We start from the raw sequence: 21,956 nt of genomic DNA, 5'->3' as shown, positions 1-21,956 counted from the left end.
AGTTTGTCACTGCAGTACTGTTATTTAACAAATGCATTTCACTATAACAATCTATTTCATAATAATAGGTAACAATATTGAGCACATTGTGCTTGAGTCATTTTTGTATATTTAAGCCTCGAATATCTGGATCTGTCACGCAGTAAGGCACTAATAGTTCAGGGTTACACATTAAGCCCAGTACTATAATGTAAGTCGTGTTTTGCTATACCTTCCGTGAACCCAAAGCTCAGAGAGAAGTTCAGTAAATATTTGACCCCAGGAGTCCATCCTCTGTGCTCTTCAGTCTTGGTCCTACTACATGCCATCTATGCACTTTTTGCCAACGGCTGTCACATATAAAACAGAAATCCCTTTCCCTTATCATTTTAACACAGAGGAAGACCTTGCCCCGAATGCCACTAATGAGGTTGTCAGTGTCCACAGGTACCACAGGCTGACATCTCATACAGTATGGAGAATAAAAATGGAAGAGCAAGGGGAAGGGAGTACCCAAGAGAAAAAACAGAAGAAAATTGTCCATAGAAGGAGGGTGTAGAGTGTTCCCAACGGTTGCTTCCAGTGTGGTCCAGTGCAGTTCAGCCTCGCTGGAGATGCTAGGAGCAATTATTGAGTCCGACAACAAACGTCCCTGAGACAAGAACCTCACATTTGATCTTGTTTCCGCTGTGCCTGACCTTCAAGGTTCTCTGTTGAAAGAGAATTCAATGAAGGGAGAAAGGATGTGTAAATATAGAGAATGTGGATAATAGAATATATTATAATGTTTATACAGACTAGCACCTAACATATTTAATAACGATGTGGTTGCTCAGAAATATTTATTGAGTGTATCTGAGTGTATCCCTTAGCGTAATCGATGAGGTTTTCTATGAAGTACATTCTTGTCTCTTGGCATTGGGACAATACCTCAAGTAGAGGAAACATTTACTTTTACGTACAAGCGTAGTGTTGGTGTTGCGTTTTTCTTAATGAAAATGTTCTTACTTCATGCCTTCCACATAGCATTCACAGGATTTTTTAAAATTTTGAAGAAACCCATGCTTTCCAATTACCTCCTTCTTTTCTAATTTGAATCTGAAATTGGCGACTGACTTACGTAAGCCACACATCCCAGTCTTGACCTTCCTGCCCCACTTGTGACTTCCGTGCTTACAATTTATTTTAAATTTACTGTTGCGTGTTTCGTGGAATCTACTTTACCATCTGTGTCCTAAGGCAATATATAATACCTCCCCAAATCAACAAATAAATCAATTTATCAGGAAAAGAAAATACAGAGTTTTTGGAATTCATCATAACCTAATATGTGATTTTCAAATCTGCAGTAAATATTTAATCCTTTTTTCTGCTTTGATTTTTTTTTGAAATTAAAGGGTATTGCTGCCTTTCCTGTAAGTGAAGATCTGTTGGAATGGGAAGCTGAAATTGAAGGCCTGCAGAATACCATTTGGCACGGTTTGTGTTTTCAAAACTGATCTACTTCAAACAAATCTTTATACCGTTATTAACCTATCTTCTTTGTGCCTGTAGTGAGATTGTATTATATACATTTTCTGGAATTCTAAAAGTTTTCACATGTCAGTTTTTCATTATATGGCTTAATTTTTTTTGCCATTTGTCAACATAGATGGAAATTTTAGGTTTGAATTTTCCTTTATGCCGAATCTTAATGTTATTACATTTTAAAGAAGCAGACACAATGAAGTATATGAATTGAGAATATCACCTAACAGTCTTCCGTGAAATCAGAAAATAGCTATCAAAATTCCTATGGGCATCAAAATCCCACAATTATCCCTCATTTTTTTCTCTATGATTTTCCACCAAATTTCCATAAATCAAATTCTCCGGAAGACTGAGCCACTCTAAACTGCAATGACTATGCAATCTTTAAGTCGGGGATTAACAAGATAGATTCGTTGACTGAGGCAGAGGAGAAAAACATGGAAGCAGATAGTTACAGTAAAATGTCACGTGAGCTGTTCTGGATTTTGAAGGGAATGCCGAGAAGGCAGTGGTTAGTTAATGTTGCCTTTGAGAGTCAGGACTGCCTTCCCAAGGGAGTCACATCTGAGGTGAGTCCTAAAGAACGCAGAAGAGCTTGCCAGGTTTAGAAGGAGGGGAAGGAAATTCAGGGAGAGAGAACAGCACGGCAGAGGTGTAGAGACAAGAGAGGGCTCTGGAACAGTGAGTTCAGTCCCTTTGAGATGTACAGTGAAGGGGTGGGTGTAGACGGATGGAGTTAGTGGATGGAGAACTGGTGGGAAACAGGCTGAAACATAGTGGAATTAGACTGCGAGGGTCTGTTATACTATCTCAAGGGTCTATGCACCCTACGATCCAGTTTACCTACAAATAAGACTCTAGGGACCATGGGGAAGCTAATCTGTAGGAAGAGACTTCAGTTAATCAGTAAATATGACACTTTAATACAAATGTTCATTTCTACTTCGTAGGATTACCCTTCCAACTAACGATAAATTTTACACCGGAGTACAATTTTGTCCCTCCAACTGTGAAATTTAGAACAATTCCTTTTCATCCAAATGGTAAGGACCAAATGAGTTTTTTATCATCAGGGGCTCTGTCCTTATTATCCTTTGTCCTCATTAGTTTTTAATAATGTTTGTTTTTAACAACTTTGTTATGATTCTAAAAGTACGTGTGCCTATGGAGGAGAACAGAAAAAAGGCAGAAAAAAATTGTCACCTGGAGTCCTAATTCAAAGAGATGTTATTCTCAACATTTAACTAAATTTATGTCCTTTTTTCTATATATGTATTTGTTCTACATCGTGGAGGTATTACATATAGTTTTATGGCTAGCTTTTTAAGGAAAATTACATAATTAGTTTATTTCTGCATTATTAAAACACTTCCAAAAGATCACTTTTAATGAATGAATGATAAACTTAACCATTCCTGTGTTGTTCAATATTTTAGTTGGGTCTCAATTTTTTATTATTATAAAAAATGATGCACTGACAAATTAACATTTTAGAAAAAAATAGGTCAGATTGGTACTTCAAGTTATACACAAAGTGAATTCCTGAGGGATCAAAAATTTAAAACTTTTAAATGCAAAAAGAGCAAAATCTAATAGAATTTTTTATGGCCTTGGTAGGAAGGCCTTTCTAAATACTATAAAACCAAGAAACTATGGGAAAAGCATGTCACATTAAACTACATAAACTTTTTACAACTTCTTCACAGCCAGCAATATTATAAACAGAGACAAAATACATTTACTTTTGCAAACTAAGGGAAAATATCTGCAATGTATGAAAGATAATATCTATAACATGTAAAGAGCACATGTGAATCAATAAGAAAACATAAAGCAATAAAAAATGGACAGAGGCCATAAAAAACCACTTAATAGAAGAAACAAAAATAACATAAAATAAGAAAAATAAACATAAAAAAGTTCCACCTCACTAGTAAGAAAATAAATGCATATTAAAACAAAAAAATTGTGGTCTGGCCCTGTGGTGTGGTGGTTAAGTCTGGTGCACTTTGCTTCAGCAACCCAGGTTCGGGGGTTTGGATCCCGGGCATGAACCTACACCACTCATCAAGCCATGCTGGGTCAGCATCCCACATACAAAATAGAGGAAGATTGGCACAGATATTAGCTCAGGGCTAATCTTCCTCAAGCGAAAAAAGAGGAAGATTGGCAACAGATGTTAGCTCAGGGCAAATCTTCCTCACCAAACAAACGAAGAAACAAAAATTGTGGTTCATCACTTACATTTACAAAATGTTAAAAATAATATGCAGTTTTAGTAGGTGTGGGCAGACACGGGTTCTCTGACATAATGATGACCTTAGTGTGACCTTTTTGGGAAGCAATTTGACAATTTCTAGTCAGATATAAAATGCAAATAGCCCTAAGTCTATAATAATAATTTATAAATTATTCCATAGAAATACTAGCACAGGTGTGCGAGACTATGTTTAATATTTAAAACTATTTGCTGCCATTAACAATGCTGGAAATAAATACAAGGGAAATAAGCTCAATGTCCCTTAATATATAAATTTTTAAGTAAAATGTCCTACATCTATATGTACTGCTTTTAAACAGAGCAAGAAAGCTCTGCCAAGGCCAGACTTTATGGTCATGGCCGTACCCCTAGACTCTTCATTACTTGGCAGGTGAGTTGGTGTTCAAATTTTTTAAAATAAATATGTCCAGAAATATGTTGACAACTTGCTGTTAAATAAAAAAACCCTTTGAAGAGCAAAATGTAAAATATAATTCAACTTAATGGAAAAACAAAGGCCATGCACACACTCAGACACACACACACATATGTGTGTATGTATATTTGTGCCCTCCAGCTGGTAATAACTCTGAAAGGGTCATTAGTAGACATGGGAGCATTCATCTTTTACTTTATATACTTTTATGTAATTTATTTCAAGTACTTTATCACTTTTGTAATTAAGACCTATTTTTAAAGGATAAACAAATTTTTATAGTACAAAATTGTGTACATTTGCCATTATTTGCTTAAAATAAATCAGTAGCGGCAGAATTCTGGATTAAATATAGCAGAGAGGGGATTCTTCTCCCTCAGTCGTCATCCCTCCCTCTCCGCAGAGTAGAGAGAGCGTCTGTCTGTAGGAGAGAAAAGCATGGGAAGACTCGATGGTCTTCCTTCCCTCTTGCCCTCTGGGCAGGCACTTCCTCAGCACTTTCCTTCCAACCTGCCAGAGCTTGGGATGGTATGGTCCCTGCCTCTCCAGGCAGGACACTCGGGCAGGCTTTAGGTTGAGGGTAGCGTTCAAACCAGAGGGACTTTTGTGGAGTCCGATTGAAGCCATTGGTCAAGTGCATTTACCATTTCAGTCTTAACTAAAATTGATGTTTTCTCCTTTCGTCTTTCATCACCTTGGTCTATCTCATCATATTTGAACTTGGGAAGAGAGGTGTGTTATTTATTAGCCGCCAAACTCCAAAGGATGTCTGTGTACAGTTCTAAGTCTGTAGACGCATAAGCCCGACTGCCTTTCAGGGACGTTATTTACACCCCACCAGTAAGCGGATATGAAGTTCTGAACGCTCTTGCGCTCTCCAATTCTGGGCATAGAAACTTTGGAGAAATTTTTTTTCCAAACTTGATAAGAATCTCCTTATTTCAATATATACTTCTTTGAATACTTGTGAGTTAAACGTTTTTTCTCATCTGTTGATTATGTTTCTTGTTTTGTGAATTGTCAGACTTATTAACAATGTTATCACATTGTCCTAGATGTCACAAATATTTCCTGTTTCTTGTTACTAATTTTTAATTCTTTTTTGTCTGGGATTTTTAAATTTTTATATAGTCATGTTTATTAGTCTTGTCCTTTGAGATTTTTGCATTTATCTTTAAGCTTAGATGATCCTTCTCCAGAACACAATCATTTTAATATTCTTCTTAAATTCTATAATTTTATTTTTCACGTCTAACTCTATTCTTTTTTCTTCCCAAATATTGATTTGATTGTGTTGGCCAGCTTCTGCATATCTTTCCAATCCATATAGAACAGAACAAAGCTGGCAGGGAGGTTTTGCCATCCTCAGTGTGTGGCTTCCATTTCTGGATCTAAGGCATTTACTCTGTCACCTTTTTAGCCAGTGGGGAGGGGGAGAGAGAGAGAAGAGGACAAAACAGCTTCCTTAAGAAAATGTGATCCTCACATTGCACACTCATGGTTGAAACTTAGTCACATGGGCACATCTTGCTGGAGGGGAGGCTGGTAAGAGTGATCCCAGCTCCCATGTACTCACCGGAAACCTCGAGGGAGGATGGGGTTGGAGGCAGGCAGAGTGTTTCTCATCACAGAGAGAAGAAATGGGAGAAAGGGAGAGTAGGCACTGAGATGCAATGAGTAGATCGCAACAGTTTTTATAGCGTTTGTTGGCAATCTTTTCTTTCACCACTGAGTCACAATTTCACTTTTAACATACAACAATGTTAATACATACTATGATTTGTTTCTAAATTTTCTTGTTACATTGTTTACTCTGTCTAATCTTGTGTCCCTCTATGCTGTTATAATTATTGTGGTTTTATAATACAATGTAATCTACTAAGTCTAAGATCCCTCTTTTTACCTTTTCAAGATTTTCTTCTCAGTTCTTACCTTTTTTATTGAAAGATTTTTCTATCAGAGTATGTGTTTTTCTTATTCATTTATAAACACTATTTACATGTTAATAAAAGTATTATTAATAATGATACCTATCATTTTTTGAGGATTCACTATATGCCAGGTACTCTATTAAGTACTTTATTTTACTAATTCTTTACAGTGAACATGGGTACTTTAATCATAACTCAGTTCACATATTAAGAAAGTGAGACCTGAAGAGGTAAAGTTAATTGCTTAGCATCACATAGCTGATAAGTAGGGGAGCCAATGTTCAAATCTGTGTGTGTCTGACACCAAAGTCCATACTCTTTACGGCTGCCCTGTATTAACTGTCTGGCATATCCTCTGCAAATAATTTTCCTGCTTTGTTGTTTGTTTTCTAATTTTGCCTATGATATTTTGATGTTTATAAGTTTTAAATGATAGTTGTATTATGTGTATCAATGTTAATGTATTATTTTAATGCAGTAGACCTATATACTGGCCGGCCCTGTATAGACTTTTTGGACAATCCTGATAAGTGGAGTACAAGCTATACATTGAGCAGCATCCTACTTACCCTCCAGGTAAGAACAGATTAATATAATGCTCTCTTTAATCATTTTAGTTACCCCAATTATTCAAATATAGGACTAAAATGTACACTGCTTTTTTAAATGTTTAAAGGATTTGAAAAAGTTTATTTAAATCAATAGCATTTCTGCATCAAGTCTATAAAATGGATGTCGAATTATAAAGACTATTATTTTTAAAGTGAAATTAATAGTTAAGGCCCTTCACAACCACAGAATACGTATTTTATAAAAGAAGAAGGGAACTGTTTGGATGGTTTCAGCTTTAGAAACAGAGTCTTAAGTTTCCTCTTGGCTCCTGACTTCCCTTCATAATACTGAGCAGTCCTCTCCCATCTTTCCTCATCAGGAGCCTTACCTTCCTCAGAAAGGGGACGCAGTGACTACAACTTAAAATGTTCGGCTTTGTCCTTTGTTCTGATGATGCCAGCTGCTTGTTCTTTTATAAGCCTCCATATCAAACCCAGTGAATGGTCAAACCTGGGATTTTCTTCTCCCCTCAGACGGATACCTGTTCCGAGAATGTCCCCTTTACCTCCCGCTCCGTGGTCCTTAGGAGCCCGCCTCAGTGTTGGGTTATTCCTCACCCTCAAAGAGCCCTCTTTCTTTTTTTTTTTTTTAAGATTGGCACCTGAGCTAACATCTGTTGCCAATCCTTTTTTTCCTTTTCTTCTTCTTTGTCTCCCCAAAGACCCCCATACATAGTTGTATACTCTGGTTGTGAGTGCCTCTGGTTCTGCTGTGTGGGACGCTGACTCAGCATGGCCTGATGAGCGGTGCCATGTCCTCATCCAAACCAGCGAAACCCTGGGCCGCCGAAGTGGAACATGCCAGCTTAACCACTCGGCCATGGGACCAGCCCCAAAGAGCCTTCTTTCTTATCTGATGCTGAAGTAAATGATTTCAGTGGCACTTGCTTTGATCACTTAGATGCAGCTCAGCAATTTTCTACAAGAACCCACTCATCATTAATAATGTCCAGAGATAAACTATTAAATTTTGATTATCTGGAATACTTGGAGAATAAAGCCTTCTGGCTTAATTGCATTTTCTCAGTAATAGAATTGTAACGCAAATTCCATTTCTTATTTTTAAAATAGAATAAAACAATGCTTAATTTTCTATCTAGTCACCTTAGCATACTGAGAGAAATTTAATCTTTTGAAAGGATTCAATGTTCAATTCATTCATTCATTCATTCATTCTGCAAATACGTATCAAGCATGTACCTGTGCCAGGCCCTGTGCTGGGAGTGACGTTTGAGCAGAGACTTGAAGGCGGTGAGGGCACCTGGTATGCAGATATCCGAGTGGCTCTTTGGGTTCCTCTAAACCGAGTCACGTTCCTACCTCATGCACCTAAAGTAGGATCTGCCTTAAGAAGGGAGAAACTGAAAGTTCCCAAAATGTCGTGAGTGAGGGCAAGCCAGAGTGAAATGCAGAACCATGTAATAGGAGGTCAATCTGGAGCTCTGAGATCAGTTTGCTTGGCTTCACAGCCTGATTCTGCCACTTAACACCTTTGTGCTGTTGGACAACTTTCTTCTCTTCTCAATGCCTCAATTCCTTCCTTAGTAAGATGGGGCTGTTAGTAGCTACCTCACGGCACTTGCGAGGATTAAATGAAGTAATAGATGGAAAGTACTTAGACCCACAGGTGGTCCAAGAAAAGAAGTCAATAAAAGCTATCCAATATGGCCGCCACCAGTCACCTGCGGCTACTGAGCACTTGAAATGTGGCTAGTGTAACTGAGGAACTGAGTTTTTCATTGTATTTAGTTCTTTAATTTAATTTTCTTTTCTTGAGGTCATGCTAGTTTATAAAATTGTGAAATTTCAGTTGTACATTATTATTTGTCAGTCCCTATATAAATGTGCCCCTTTACTCCTTATGCCCACTCCCCAACCCCCTTCTCCGCTGGTAACCACTAATCTGTTCTCTTTGTACGTGTGTTTGCTTATCCTCCACATATGAGTGAAATCATGCAGTGTTTGTCTTTGTCTGGCTTATCAGTCTAAAATTTATCTGTTTCTTCTAAATTGTCCAATTTGTTAGCATATAGTTTTTCATAGTATTCTCTTAAAACTCTTTGTATTTCTGTGGTATCCGTTGTAGTTTCTCCTCTTTCATTTCTAATTTTATTTACTTGAGCCTTCTCTCTTTTTTCCTTTGTGAGTCTGACTAAGGGTTTGTCACTTTTGCTTATCTTCTCAAAGAACCAGCTCTTAGTTTCATGAATCCTTTATACTGTTTTTTTGGTTTCTATTTCATTTATTTCTGCCATAATTTTTATTGTTTCCCGTCTTCTGCTGACTTTGGGCTTTGTTCTTCTTTTTCTAGTTCTGTTAGGTATACTTTAAGATTGCTTATTTGAGATTTTTCTTGTTTGTTAAGGTGAGCCTGTATTGCTATGAATTTCCATCTTAGGACTGCTTTTGCTGCATTCCGTATGAGTTGGTATGGTGTGTTTTCATTTTCTTTTGTCTCCAGATATTTTTTGATTTGTCCTTTAATTTCTTCACTGATCCATTGGTTGTTCAGTAGCATGCTGTTTAGTCTCCACATATTGGTCGCTTTCCCAGCTTTTTTCTTGTAGTTGATTTCTAGTTTCATTCCATTATGGTTAGAAAAGATGCTTGATATGATTTCAATCTTCTTAAATTTACTGAGGCTTGCCTTGTTTCCCAACATATGGTCTATCTTTGAGAATGTTCCATGTGCACTTGAGAAGAATGGGTATTCTGCTGTTTTTGGATGAAGTGTTCTGTATATATCTATTAAGTCCATCTGGTCTAGTTTTTCATTTAATCCCACTATTTCCTTGTTTACTTTCTGTTGAGTGATCTATCTGTTGATGTGAGTGGTGTGTTGAGGTCCCCTGCTATTACTGTGTTGCTGTCAATTTCTCCTTTTAGGTCTGTTAATGGTTGCTTTATGTACTTTCATGCTCCTGTGTTAGGTGCATATATATTTAGAAATGTCTTCTTGGTGGAGTGTCCCTTTTATCATTATATACTGATCTTCTTTGTCTCTCTTTACCCGTCTTGTCTTGAAGTCTACTCTGTCTGATATAAGTATGGCAACACCTGCTTTCTTTTGTTTGCCATTAGCTTCACGTATTGTCTTCCATCCGTTCGCTCTGAGCCTGTGTTGGTTTTAGAGCTGAGGCGTATTTCCTGGAGGCAGCATATTGATGAGTCTTGTTTTTTAATCCATCCAGCCACTCTGTGTCTTTTGATTGGAGAATTCAGTCGATTTACATTTAGAGTGATTATTGATATATGAGGGATTAATGCTGCCATTTTATCTCTTGTTTTCCAGTTCTATATTTCCCTTGTTTCTCTTCCCATGTGTTTCTGATTGCCATTTCAGTTTGGTCAGTTTCTATGATGGTTTTCTCAGTTTTCTCTTTATCATTTATGTCTCTGTTCTGATTTTTTGTTTGGTAGTTATTGTGAGGTTTGTGTAAAAGATCTCACAGATGAGATAATCCATTTTCTGATAGCCTCTTATTTCCTTAGTCTAAGCAGGTTCCATCCCTTTGCTCTTCCCTGTCTGAGTTATTGTTGTCACAACTTAGCCGTTTTGTGTTGTGAGTCTGTGGCTGAAATGAAGTGATTATAGTTATTATTGAGGTTTTCCTTCCCTTTATCTTTAATATTATAATAAAGTGTTTGCTAACTTGTTCTCATAGAGAGCTGCAATTTTCTGATTTTGTCTCCCTATTTATCTCCTTGCTCAAGTCTTTGTAAATCCTTTCTTTTCTTTTTTTTTTTTTTTGCAGGTATGTGGAACTTCTTGATAATTTCTTTTAGGGGGTGTCTTGTGCTGATGAACTTCCTCAGCTTGTGTTTATCTGGGAAAGTTTTTATTTCTCCATCGTATCTAAAGGATCGTTTCACTGGATAGAGTATTCTTGGCTGGAATTTTTTGTCTTTCAGAATTTTGAATATATCATTCCACTCTCTCCTAGCCGGTAAGCTTTCTACTGAGAAATCTGCTGAAAGCCTGATAGGGGTTCCTTTGTAGGTTATTTTCTTCTGCCTTGCTGCCCTTCATATTTTTTCTTTGTCATTGACTTTTGCCACTTTTACTAATATATGCCTTGGAGAAGATCTTTTTACATTGATGTAATTAGGAGTTTTATTAGCTTCTTTTACATGTAATTCCAGCTCCTTCTTCAGGTTTGGGATGTTCTCAGCTATTGTTTCTTTGAACAAGCTTTCTGTTCCTGTCTTCCCTCTATTCTCCCTCTGGAATACCTGCAATCCTTATGTTGCATTTCCTAATTGAGTTGGATATATCTTCATTTCTTTTTAGTCTTATTTCTCTCTCCTCCTCCATCTGAAGCTTTTCTGTATTTCTGTCCTCTGAATTACTAAATCTGTCCTCCATAATATCAGCTGTGCTATTTAAGGATTCCAGATTTTTCTATATTTCATTCATTGTATTTTTTATCTCCTACATTTCTGATTTTTTAAAATTTCAATCTCTTTTGTGAAGAATTCCCTGTGTTTATTAATTTTATTCATGCTTCCATTGAACTGTATTTCTGAGTTTTCTTGTAACTCGTTGAGTTTCTTTATTTTAACTATTTTGAATTCTCTGTCATTTAGATTGTAAATTTCTGTGACTTCAGGATTGATTTCTGGGTACTTGTCATTTTCCTTCTTCTCTGGAGCGTTAATATACCTCTTCACGCTATTTGATGGGGTGGACCTGTGCCATTGCATAGTTGTAGTATCTGGTCAGAGATTTCACCTGCTGCCATTGGGGGTTGTGGGGGGCAGGAGCTGTTTATTCTGAGCCTACCACAATCTTTGGCAATTGTGCCTGTCCATTGGAAGCTATGCCAACAGGACCCATCTGTGTTTTCCCACTGGCTGCCATTACTTTACACATGTATGTGCTGGTGCTCTGGTGGGGGTCTCTTGCTCTGGCCTACCAGCCGAGCTGGTGCACCAGGTGGGGCAAGGGGTGCTTTCTTTCACGTGCACACTCCTGGCGGGGGCTCCCACTCTGCACTCGCTGTCTGCCCTCCTGGGCTGCTCGACTTGGTGAAGGCAGCCCTGCAGTTACTTAGCCTCCTCCATGTGGAGCATTCCCACAGGCTGGGAGGCAATTCCTTGATTGAAGGCATTCCTGCAGAGAGCTGCCCTTTCCCCCCTCTTGTCTCAGAGTCATGTGCCGGCCACAGCACAAGGTCCCGCATTCTAGATCACTGCCGTTCAGGAGGGAGGGGAGATCCCCTTACCTCTTTCCACTGCCTCCTGGGGGATCCAGCACCTCCAACTTCAGAAGTATGGCTGCGGGGGACTCTCAGACGTCTGTTGTGTTGTGTGAATGTCTTCTGTCAGTTTATGAATGTCTTTTTCATTGTATGTTAGGGGGGAGAGACTAAGGGAAGAGCTCACTCCACTGTGATGCTGATGTCACTCTCCCATTTTATTTAATTTTAGTTAATTTAAATTGCCACTTTTGGCTAAAACCTTCTGTAATAGACAGTACAAGTATAGACCATAATTTCTGACTACTTCCTTTTGACTAACAAATGAGACACATTTATAATTATCACATTGTCATTCAAGGGAGTGGTACTTGAAATGGTGTTTAAAATATTTTAAAGTCTAAATATACTAATCGTCTCCTCCTAAAATTTTTACAATCTTAACTTATTCAAACACTTTCACTTCCATGTAGAATGCAAAAGTAAATATCAGCACCCACCCGTAGAATGAATTACAAATCATGGGCTTTAACTAACTAGATGTTATAAAATATACCTACTGTTCTAGTTTACTGATGCTTCAAATTTTTGTACTTATCCTCTGGAGAGCCTCTTATATTATTTCATACAATCATATGGCTAATTTAAAATCTGGACTTTTTACTATTTTAGCAGGGTGACTGATTTATACATTTTAATATATTCCTCATATTCCAGTTCTTAAAAATCATTAAGTACAGTCAGTAGCTTGTGTACACATTATATGAAAAGGTCGCAGACACAGTGTCAATACGAAGACTATTGAATAAACTTTACCAGCTGTGCATCTCTGAGAAAGATTCTCTCTCTAGCCAAAGACCAGAACTCGCTCTTAAAGATGAGTTTCATCTGCTTCCCACCCACTTTGAAGGGTATAATGCAATCCACACTGAATCCTTATTTAAGCAATTGTAATATTCTTGGAAATATAGCTCAAATGGGTTTTCCAAACAGGAAAACTCAAATAACAGCGGAAAATTCTTGTTGCTTTTGAAATATCAGATGTCAGATTATTGCTTTCAGTAGTGAAAGATTGCCATCATTTCCATGACTCTTAAACCACAATTATCCACTTTGACCTGCATCTACACGTAAGTATTCTGGTAGTTATTATTTTAGCTATATTTTATTATATAGCTTGCATGTTATAATATTCAAAATATTGAATTATTGAATAAATATTTTCAATTTGGGCTAATATTAATTGTGAGGTACAGATAAACAAGATCATGGTCCAGCAGCACTAAGAAGTTTTGGTTACTACTGGTCACCTCTTTTGTTCAGATTCATAGATGCTGTGGTATGCAGAATTTTAAAGATGTCCCCCCAGTAACTCCTCTGCTTAATCCATCAAACACTAATCTAGGTACTGCTCTGAAGGGACTTTGTGAGTGAATTATGGTTAGTAATCAGCTGACCTTAAAATAGGTAGGTTCTCCTAAATTATGCAGCAGGGTAGGGCCCAAAGGAACCACACGAGCCCTTACTAATAAAAGAGGGAGGCAGCAGGCCACTCAGAGAAATACGGTGGAAGGAGGAGGAGAGAGGTGACAGGTGCGGGCATCAGAGAGATTCCAAACCTGAGAGGATTTTTCACACCTTTACTGCCTCTGGGATGTATGAGTCCAAGTGTAAAGACCCACAAGAGACCTCTTGGAGCTGAGGGGAGCCCCCAGGTAACAGCTAGCAAAGAAGCAGGACCTCAGTCCTACGATTGCAAGGGACTAAATTCAGCTCACAAACAACCTCATTGATCTGGGGAGCAGATTCTCCCAGAGCCTCTGATAAGAGCCCAGCCGGCCAACACCTTGATTTCAGTCTTGTTAAATCAGGAAGAGAAAACAGCCCAACCACCCCAGACTTCCCACATGTGCAAATGTGAGAGAACAAATCTGTGTTGTTTTAAGCTGCTAAATGTGTGGTAATTTGTTACAGCAGCAATAGAATATTACTACAGATACCAAATTAATCATTCGATGATCTGGAGGGATGTTAAATTGTACAGATGTGTGTTAATACATGTGTTTGTTTATCCGTGACCTAAATATGATCTTATGTTAAAAATGTAAGGTTTTATTTTTTAATGGAACTGTTTCTGAATGTTTAGTTCCTTTACACATACATTCAATTTAAATTTATGGGATAGGAAGAAGTAAGTTACAAGAAGGAATTTGTAGCTTGTTTTGATCCTTATGTTTGGCTCATGAACGAACAGTAAAAATTAGATGAAGAGTCTTGAGAGCAGGGACCATGCCCAATGCGCCTCTGGATCCATCTCCAGGCAGATATTGTAGGCATTTAATTAATGCCTCTTGAATGTTGTATGTATTGATCTGTCTTTTTGCTCCAAGAAAAAAGTTTACTTTAAAAACTGTGTGTTCCGTTTGTTTTCCTTCAGGTCATGCTCTCTAACCCAGTGCTAGAAAACCCAGTGAATTTGGAAGCGGCCCAAATTCTGATTAAAAATGAACATATGTACAGCCTGATAGTTCTAAGACTTTTCGGCCAGCCAGTACAATGTAAGAAGTGCCTATTGATTGTTATTTGCCAGTTATTGATTAGACATTTATAGCAAATGAGTAATCTAGCAAATCCCCTTCTATAAGGGAATGTTTTCTGTATCCGTTTCAGCAGTGGAATTGTGCTAAGATCTCTCCTGTCTGCCTCTTTCCAGAACCAGTCAGTGTGACCCTTTTTTAAAGGTTATCAAAGATCAAAAGCTTAGTATCTTTGAATATTGTGGTTATGTGGATAGACGGTGCCAATTGAAACTAGTCTACTTATCATAAAGATGCGAGATATATATTTTTTTTTCAAAATCCATCGTGGTTTTTTGTGGGTTTTTTCCATTATATATTTTAGGGGTTTTTTTCATTGAGGTCATAATAGTTTACAACATTGTGAAATTTCAGTTGTACATTATTATTTGTCAGTCACCGTATAAGTGAGCCCCTTCACCCTTTGTGCTCACCCCCCAACCAGCTTCCCCCCATAACCGCTGAACTGTTCTCTTTGTCCTTGTGTTTGTTTATCTTCCACATATGAGTGAAATCATACAGTGTTTGTCTTTCTCAGTCTAGCTTATTTCGCTTAACCTAATACCCTAAAGGTCCATCCATGTTGTTGCAAATGGGACAATTTTGCCTTTTCTTATGGCTGAGTAGTATTCCATTGTATGTATATATATATATATATATATATATATGCACCACATCTTCTTTAGCCAATCATCAGTCAATGGGCATTTGGGTTGCTTCCACTTCTTGGCTATTGTGAATAATGCTGCAATGAACATAGGGGTGCATAAATCTCTTTGTTGTTGATTTCAAGTTATTTGGATAAATACCCAGTAGTGGGATAGCTGGGTCATATGGTATTTCTATTTTTAACTTTTTGAGAAATCTCCATACCGTTTTCCGTAGTGGCTGCATCAGTTTGCACTCCCACCAACAGTATATGAGGGTTCCGTTTTCTCCACATCCTCTCCAACATTTGTTATGTTTTGTCTTGGTGATTATAGCCATTCTAACAGGTGTAAGGTGATTTCTTAGTGTAGTTTTGATTTGTATGTCCCTGATGATCAGTGATGTTGAACATCTTTTCATGTGCCTATTGGCCATCTGTATATCTTCTTTGGAGAAATGTCTGTTCATATAGTCTGCCCATTTTTTGACTGGGTTGTTTTTTGTTGTTGTTGTTCAGTTGTGTGAGTTCTTTATATATTATGGAGATTAACCCCATCTCAGATATATGATTTGCAAATATTTTCTCCCAGTTAGTGGGTTGTCTTTTTGTTTTGATCCTGCTTTCCTTTGCCTTGCAGAAGCTCTTTAGTCTGATGAAGTCCCATTTATTTATTTTTTCTTTTGTCTCCCTTGCCCGAGTAGCCATGGTATTCAAAAATATGCTTCTAAGACTGATGTCCAAATATGTACTACCTCTATTTTCTTCTAGAAGTTTTATGGTTTCAGGTCTTACCTTCAAGTCTGTGATCCGTTTTGAGTTAATTTTTGTGTATGGTGAAAGATACTGGTCTACTTTCATTCTTTTGCATGTGGCTGTCCAGTTTTCCCAACACCATTTATTGAAGAGACTTTCCTTTCTCCATTGTACGTTGTTGGATCCTTTGTTGAAGCTTAGCTGACCATAGAGTTGTAGTTTTAATTCTGGGCTTTCGGTTCTTTCCATTGATCTGTGTGTCTGTTTTTGTGCCGGTACCATGCTGTTTTGGTTACTATAGCTCTGTAGCATATCTTGAGGTCTGAGATTGTGATACCTCCAGCTTTGTTCTTTTTTCTCAGGATTGCTTTAGCTGTTCAGAGTCTTTTGTTGCCCTATGTGAATTTTAGGATACTTTGTTCTATTTCTGTGAACAATGAAATATGATATTTAATTTTACCTCTTTGAGCTATAATGGATTTTTCTCTTACTTCACCTGCAGCACCTCAGATCTTACTGATCTGGGACTCCTCTCCTCTTGATTAGGAAAATGTTCAGCATTTTTTTTCTAGAGAGTCCCCCCAGATATTCCTTCTAAGAGTCCAGGTGGGAATGGCACCTGAGGCTCTTCAGTCTTTCTGCTCTATTGACCAGTGTTTTTCGGATGCTGTTGGTTTGCTCTCATCCTGCCAGTGACCTCTATATGACTCAACTCCATCCCTCCATTGCCCCGTCCCCTCTCTGCAGTTAGAAGAGCTATGCCATTGACTACTTATGCCCAGGAGGGTTTGCCACAAGTGGAGTTTGGGCCCTTACTGACTTAGCTCTTCCGTTTGGAGTCTGCCCCTCCTCCTTCCAGCATGCCCAGCAGCCTTGTATAGTAGCTGGTGTCATACCTCTCCAGTCAGCAGGACTTGCTGTCCAGACTCACTCTGCCAAACTGACCTCCCGTGTGCTTTTTCTCTCAGACATCCATTGTCTCTTTTTCCAGTCTCCTTCTGGGACATGCCAGTCCATTAGCTAGTTCTGTCTCATTCTGACCAAGTTCAAGTGCTCCTCCACAGGGCTCCTGGGTCTGACGCAAATCAGGTGGTGTTGATCAGCCATCTTTTTCAATATCTTCAAACATGTCATGATTTTCACAGAGTTCCTCAAACGTTCTGTGACAGTTCTGAGGCTTGTTTGTACACACAGGAGTTGCACTGCTCCACTCTGATCACATGTCTGACCCACCAGAATACAGTAGCATCCACTTCTGCATCCTCTACTCAGTAAATGTTTGCGGAATGAATGAATGATACCTACCACTTAACTTTCATTGAGCCCTACAGTACCATCATTATACAGAAATATTCTATATCAAAGCTATGTCCATATTCTGGTGAATGGAAATTTAAAAACTGACTTTAAAGAATTTTCTATAGTAACTTATTCTGGGCAGTAGGTTTTGTGTTTGCCCTGCAGAGAGAAAGGATGAGAAGAAAGCTGAAGAGAAGTTGGCCCTTTCTTTTGTCCTCCCGTCAGATAGACGTCCTCCTTCCCTCCTTCCAGTTCTCCGACTTGACCATCACACCAGACGGAAAAGCTGCTCCAGTTGCCACATCACCCCGCAAATGAGCAACAAAGCATATAGTGCTGTGGCAGGTTTTCACTATCTTCTTCGTGTTGGTGACATGTGTGGAAATCCAAGACGGTGAACAGCTATCAGCTTGTTTGCCATCTCGGCCAGACTGGGAGTGGTAGCATAGGGACCACAAAGAGAAAGATTTCCTGCGGCTTCACGGGGAAAGAGTATCGTGGTCCAGCAGGGACAGCTGCTCTGGGGAGAAAAGAAGAAGTGCAGAAACCCGTTCACTCTAAATTAGACGGTTGTTTGCTACCGTGTGGATGCCTGTGAAAGACTGCATCCAATGCGGATTGATTACCAGTAACACCTGAAACAGGTCTCTGCTAGAATGCTACAAGGATCTTCTCTCCTATGTGTTAATATATTAATAAGAAGATTCAGAAAGTGCGTAGGAGGAAGTATTGTCACATTTTTAGATAACACAAAGCTGGAGCAGATAGTCAAGTGTATAAATGAGAAGCTCAAGAGGCGGCTGATTATTTCATCTCTGTCAGCATTAATTATAGGCTAGACCTGTAGCCTCAGTGCCCATCAGAGTCGTGTCTGGCTGTAGGGAGTGAATAAAAATGTATATAGTGAACGAATGAAAAAATACACATGAACTTAGACCCTGATTTGACTTCCTAGCTTACAAAGTGCTTTCACACATGTCCATCCGTCTGATCCTCAGCCTCTTCCTCAGCGAGGAAGCCAAGGGTCAGTGATGACAGACTAGCCCGAGGCCACAGGGAGCCAGTGCAGAGCCAGCACTTCAGCCCGGGCAGTCCCACCTCCCTGTGCCTCTTGAGTTGAGTGAGATGAACATAAAGTCATTCATTTGGGATCAAAGAATTAAAATTTCCAAGTACAGAATGGAACAGAGCTGACTTGATAGCAGAACTTGATTCTGTGACACAGTTCTTGGGGAGCTGTTTGATCGTGAGCTTCATGTGCCCTTCTGCTGAGCACGGGGCATTCTATGGTTTTACCTGCTCTGGTTTGCTGCGCCCGCGTCTGGAAACCCTTCACCTTCGCTCTGGAGCATCACGTCTCCTGTGGCTGAATAAACTATATATGTTTAGCTAATGGAAGAAAAGATAAAAGGCAGTTGTAAAAGCTGTTTGCAAATATTTGAAGGGATTTCCCCTAGAAAAGGGAAATCACTTCCAGGTTGCTCCAAAAAACTGAAGTAGAACTAATGTGGAAGCTACAAGTCAGTCACAGCCTCCCAGCCTGCTGGGTGGCAGCCACTGAAGTCCAGAGGAGGCAGGCCTGGCCCTGCCTTGTGCCAGAGCATACCTTGAATATATTATGGAGTTCTTCCTCATAATCAGTGGTCTGGAATTAATTTTTTTATCCTAAGCCTAAATCTGGTACTTGGTATGCAGACTTGCAAATGCCTCTCATTCCCCAAACTTTCCGTGATGTCTGTACTTTGCCCGAACAGCTAGGCCTTTGCCTTGGTGCGTCGACAAGAACGCACCAAGCTCTGCGCTCAGACCCAGTTGGCGGAGGTCTCAAAGACTTTCCTGTATCCTGGCAGCCTCTTCTCCCTGTGGCCCCGTCTCCCTTGCTTATGTTAGGATGCTCACGTACACCAGACTGCCTGGCGCAGTCCTGCTGTAATTATTTCTGGTACCCTCTCTCACTCTGTGTTCCAGTTCGGACAATAAATTCTATAGTCAGTTGGATGCCTAACCAATCTTTCCCAGAAGTAAATGCCGTGAAATGTACCTGCAGCATCCCTGATGGTAAAGTCCACCCAGGCCCCAGGTGGCCAGACACGAGGAAGGCTTTTCTAACGATTCAAGCTGCTTAAGAACGGACAAGGCCATGTTGGCAAGTGGTCAGCCCCCGTCACTAGAGAGATGCTTCTATAGAACCAGGTTCATTTAGCAGAGTGGAATGGCTGTTTGTCAGGGCTGTGGTCCAAGAGCTTCTTGCCCGGTGTCGGGAGTTGGACAAGGACCTTCCCAGTTATACTTCGGTTCATTTATGAAGACTTGGGGGAAGGCGGAGGAAAGGTCTGGAAGGAGACAATGCATAACAACTGTTTTGCCTCCTAGATTCTAATTTGTTACAAAGGGATTTCATGTGAGCTCACATGTCCTTGTTTATTTCCAGTTTGTCCTAGTGAATTTTTATTTCTATGTGGTTATAGGGTCAAATCATGCTTATCTTCTATCATATTTGTTTTGATATTTCAAAACATAGGGTTCATATAATTTAAAAAATCTTTGGTTGAAAGAAAATACAAAAAGATGAAAATAGTAAAAACAAGTAATGGTAGCCAAGCCTGAAGTAATATTTTTTCCCTTAGCCAGATGTACTCCTGTAGCTTTTGTTAAAGGAGAATTATTCTAATAAGTTTCAGATACTTATCTAAACTGACTATAATATAGTAACTGACAAATATTATGAGAGTCATTATACAAGAATAGAGAATAATTATAGAAATATTAGGGAGATTATAATACTAATTTGCATTATATCCTTTCTAAAAACCTGATAACTGTGCAAATACATCCCATTCTGCTCGAGGTTAGAAAGAGGTGGTGATAAGCATTTGGTTCTTCTCCAGTGAAAGCTCCCAATTCGTTCACTGTTGTTGTTTTCAAATCCTCATAGCAATAGAACAATTTGTTTCTACAGTTGAAGCAGGTGACGTCCCATAGGGTTCCAGGTTTGGGTTTCTGTTCCTTTTAGAGGGAGTACTGGTTGCTGTTGAGCGTAGGAATACCTTTTCCCCTTCCGGATGTCAGGGGAAAAGGAAATTTCGTCCGGTAGCCCAGCTTGCTCGCTAAAGACCGTGGGCTTCAGCAGCCTCCTCCAGACCCGGTTCTGTGGCTGATGACTCCTGTGTTGTTACAGGAGTGCCATGAGATATGGAAAACTGGAGTCACCAGGATGCTGTGTGTGGATCTCTCTGCTGGGGTTGCAGGCTTCTTTCTTCCTCTTTGTGTTTCATTGCACCACATAGTCCAGTAACTTTTTAGCAACGTCTCTAAGTTCCTTATTTTAACTAAAAATGTTAAGCATTTCTTTTCCATCAAAGAAATATATGTTCATAGCTTTAAAAGACAAATAATGCAAATTGGTTTTTAATGAAAGATAGCAGACTTTGAAGGCACACCTTCCATCGCTGTGTGCCCCCGACCCCCCGCCCCACCAAGGCAGCAACAGTTTGCAGTACATTTAGCTGTTTATTCTGGAATTTACCATTATATTTCTAAGTTTATTCTGTACTGACATTTCTGGGGTTTTCAGTTTTAGATATTACTTATAGGCTTCTTCTGAAATAGAAGTATTTAGCTTTATTTTTTAATGATTTAGCTTTTATACTGCCATTTCCACCCACATTTTTCTCTCTGCATCCTCCAATATAGTTTGGGTACGTTACTACAAGTTAGTAAATATTCATCATGGATGAGCCATGAAGGATTATTTTTCTTTTTTTGTCCCAATGGCCTGATTTTTCATTCCCTCTTTTGTTGTTGTTGTTTTGCTTTTTTGGTTTTTCGTCGTAATATCTGCCATCTAATTTTCCCCTCAGCTTTCTGACGAAGCTGTGGAAGGACTCCCAGCCCTCCCTCGGTGGCCTTTCCCCTTGCAGACTGGCTTCCCACGGCCCCCTGCGCCCATCCTCCTTCAGTCTGGACTGGCGTTCTCTCGTGGTACCCGGGTGAGCCTCCCGCCTGCCTCTGGGCCTGGAGCTCCTGCTCCCTGCCCCGTCTTCCTCTTGGTTGGTTTGCGCCTTCATTTGGTTGGAGCACATCTCGGAGCTTCCTCGTACGTGAGAGCTACAGCGTTTATGACTCTGCGGGCCTAAAAATGTATTTATTTCACTCTCACATGTTCACACTTTGGTTCAATTTCAGTTTGGAAATAATTTTCTCTCAGAATTGTAAAGACCCTAGTACCTTCTAGTTTCTAGAGTTGCTCTTGAGAAATCTGATTTCATTCAGATGTCCGATTCTTCACGTGTGCTGTGTTTTCTTTCTGCAAGCTTTTAAAATCTTTTCTTTATTCCCAATGATCTTAAATTTCTTGATACTGTTTCTTGGTGTAGTGTTTTTGGGATTTTACCCTCCCCGTTCATCATGTAGAGCATTCGATAAGCTGTTTAAATCTCAAATTCTAATCCTTTAGTTCTGGAAATTTTTTAAGTGATCTCTCTTATAATTATTTTCCCCTCCATTTCCTCTTCTAGATAGCCAAAGATCTGGATGTGAGATATACTGATCTGGTCTTCTAGTTTTTAAAAATCTATTTTATCCACTACCTGTCTCTTTGTGTTTGTTCTATATTCTGGAAGATATCCAGAAAAGTAGGCTCTATTTTCTATTTTTCTCCCTGTTTCTTTGTTTTGGTTGTTATCATTCATGGTTCCTGACTTTACTCAAATGTGTAGTGACCTTGAGTGTCCA

General features: G+C 39.1%; 1 protein-coding gene across 4 annotated transcripts in view; it reads left to right on the top strand.

The window, feature by feature from the left end:
* Positions 1 to 21,956, top strand: part of UBE2U (ubiquitin conjugating enzyme E2 U) — a 63,081-nt gene that overhangs the window by 1,231 nt on the left and 39,894 nt on the right. For all 4 annotated transcript variants that reach the window (XR_011438907.1, XM_001499644.7, XM_023641961.2 and 1 more), the window contains exons 2-5: positions 1,377 to 1,458; positions 2,460 to 2,552; positions 6,615 to 6,712; positions 14,383 to 14,503. Coding sequence is in view for 3 of the 4 variants with exons in the window: in XM_001499644.7 (XP_001499694.5) it covers positions 1,377 to 1,458; positions 2,460 to 2,552; positions 6,615 to 6,712; positions 14,383 to 14,503 (394 nt within the window). In the remaining variant the exon portion in view is untranslated. The remainder of the gene's footprint in view (positions 1 to 1,376; positions 1,459 to 2,459; positions 2,553 to 6,614; positions 6,713 to 14,382; positions 14,504 to 21,956) is intronic.

Source organism: Equus caballus, chromosome 5 (genome assembly GCF_041296265.1).
Source record: "Equus caballus isolate H_3958 breed thoroughbred chromosome 5, TB-T2T, whole genome shotgun sequence".
Lineage (NCBI taxonomy): Eukaryota > Metazoa > Chordata > Mammalia > Perissodactyla > Equidae > Equus > Equus caballus.
Note: the sequence above shows the minus strand (reverse complement) of the source record. Positions and strands in the feature narration are given on the sequence as shown.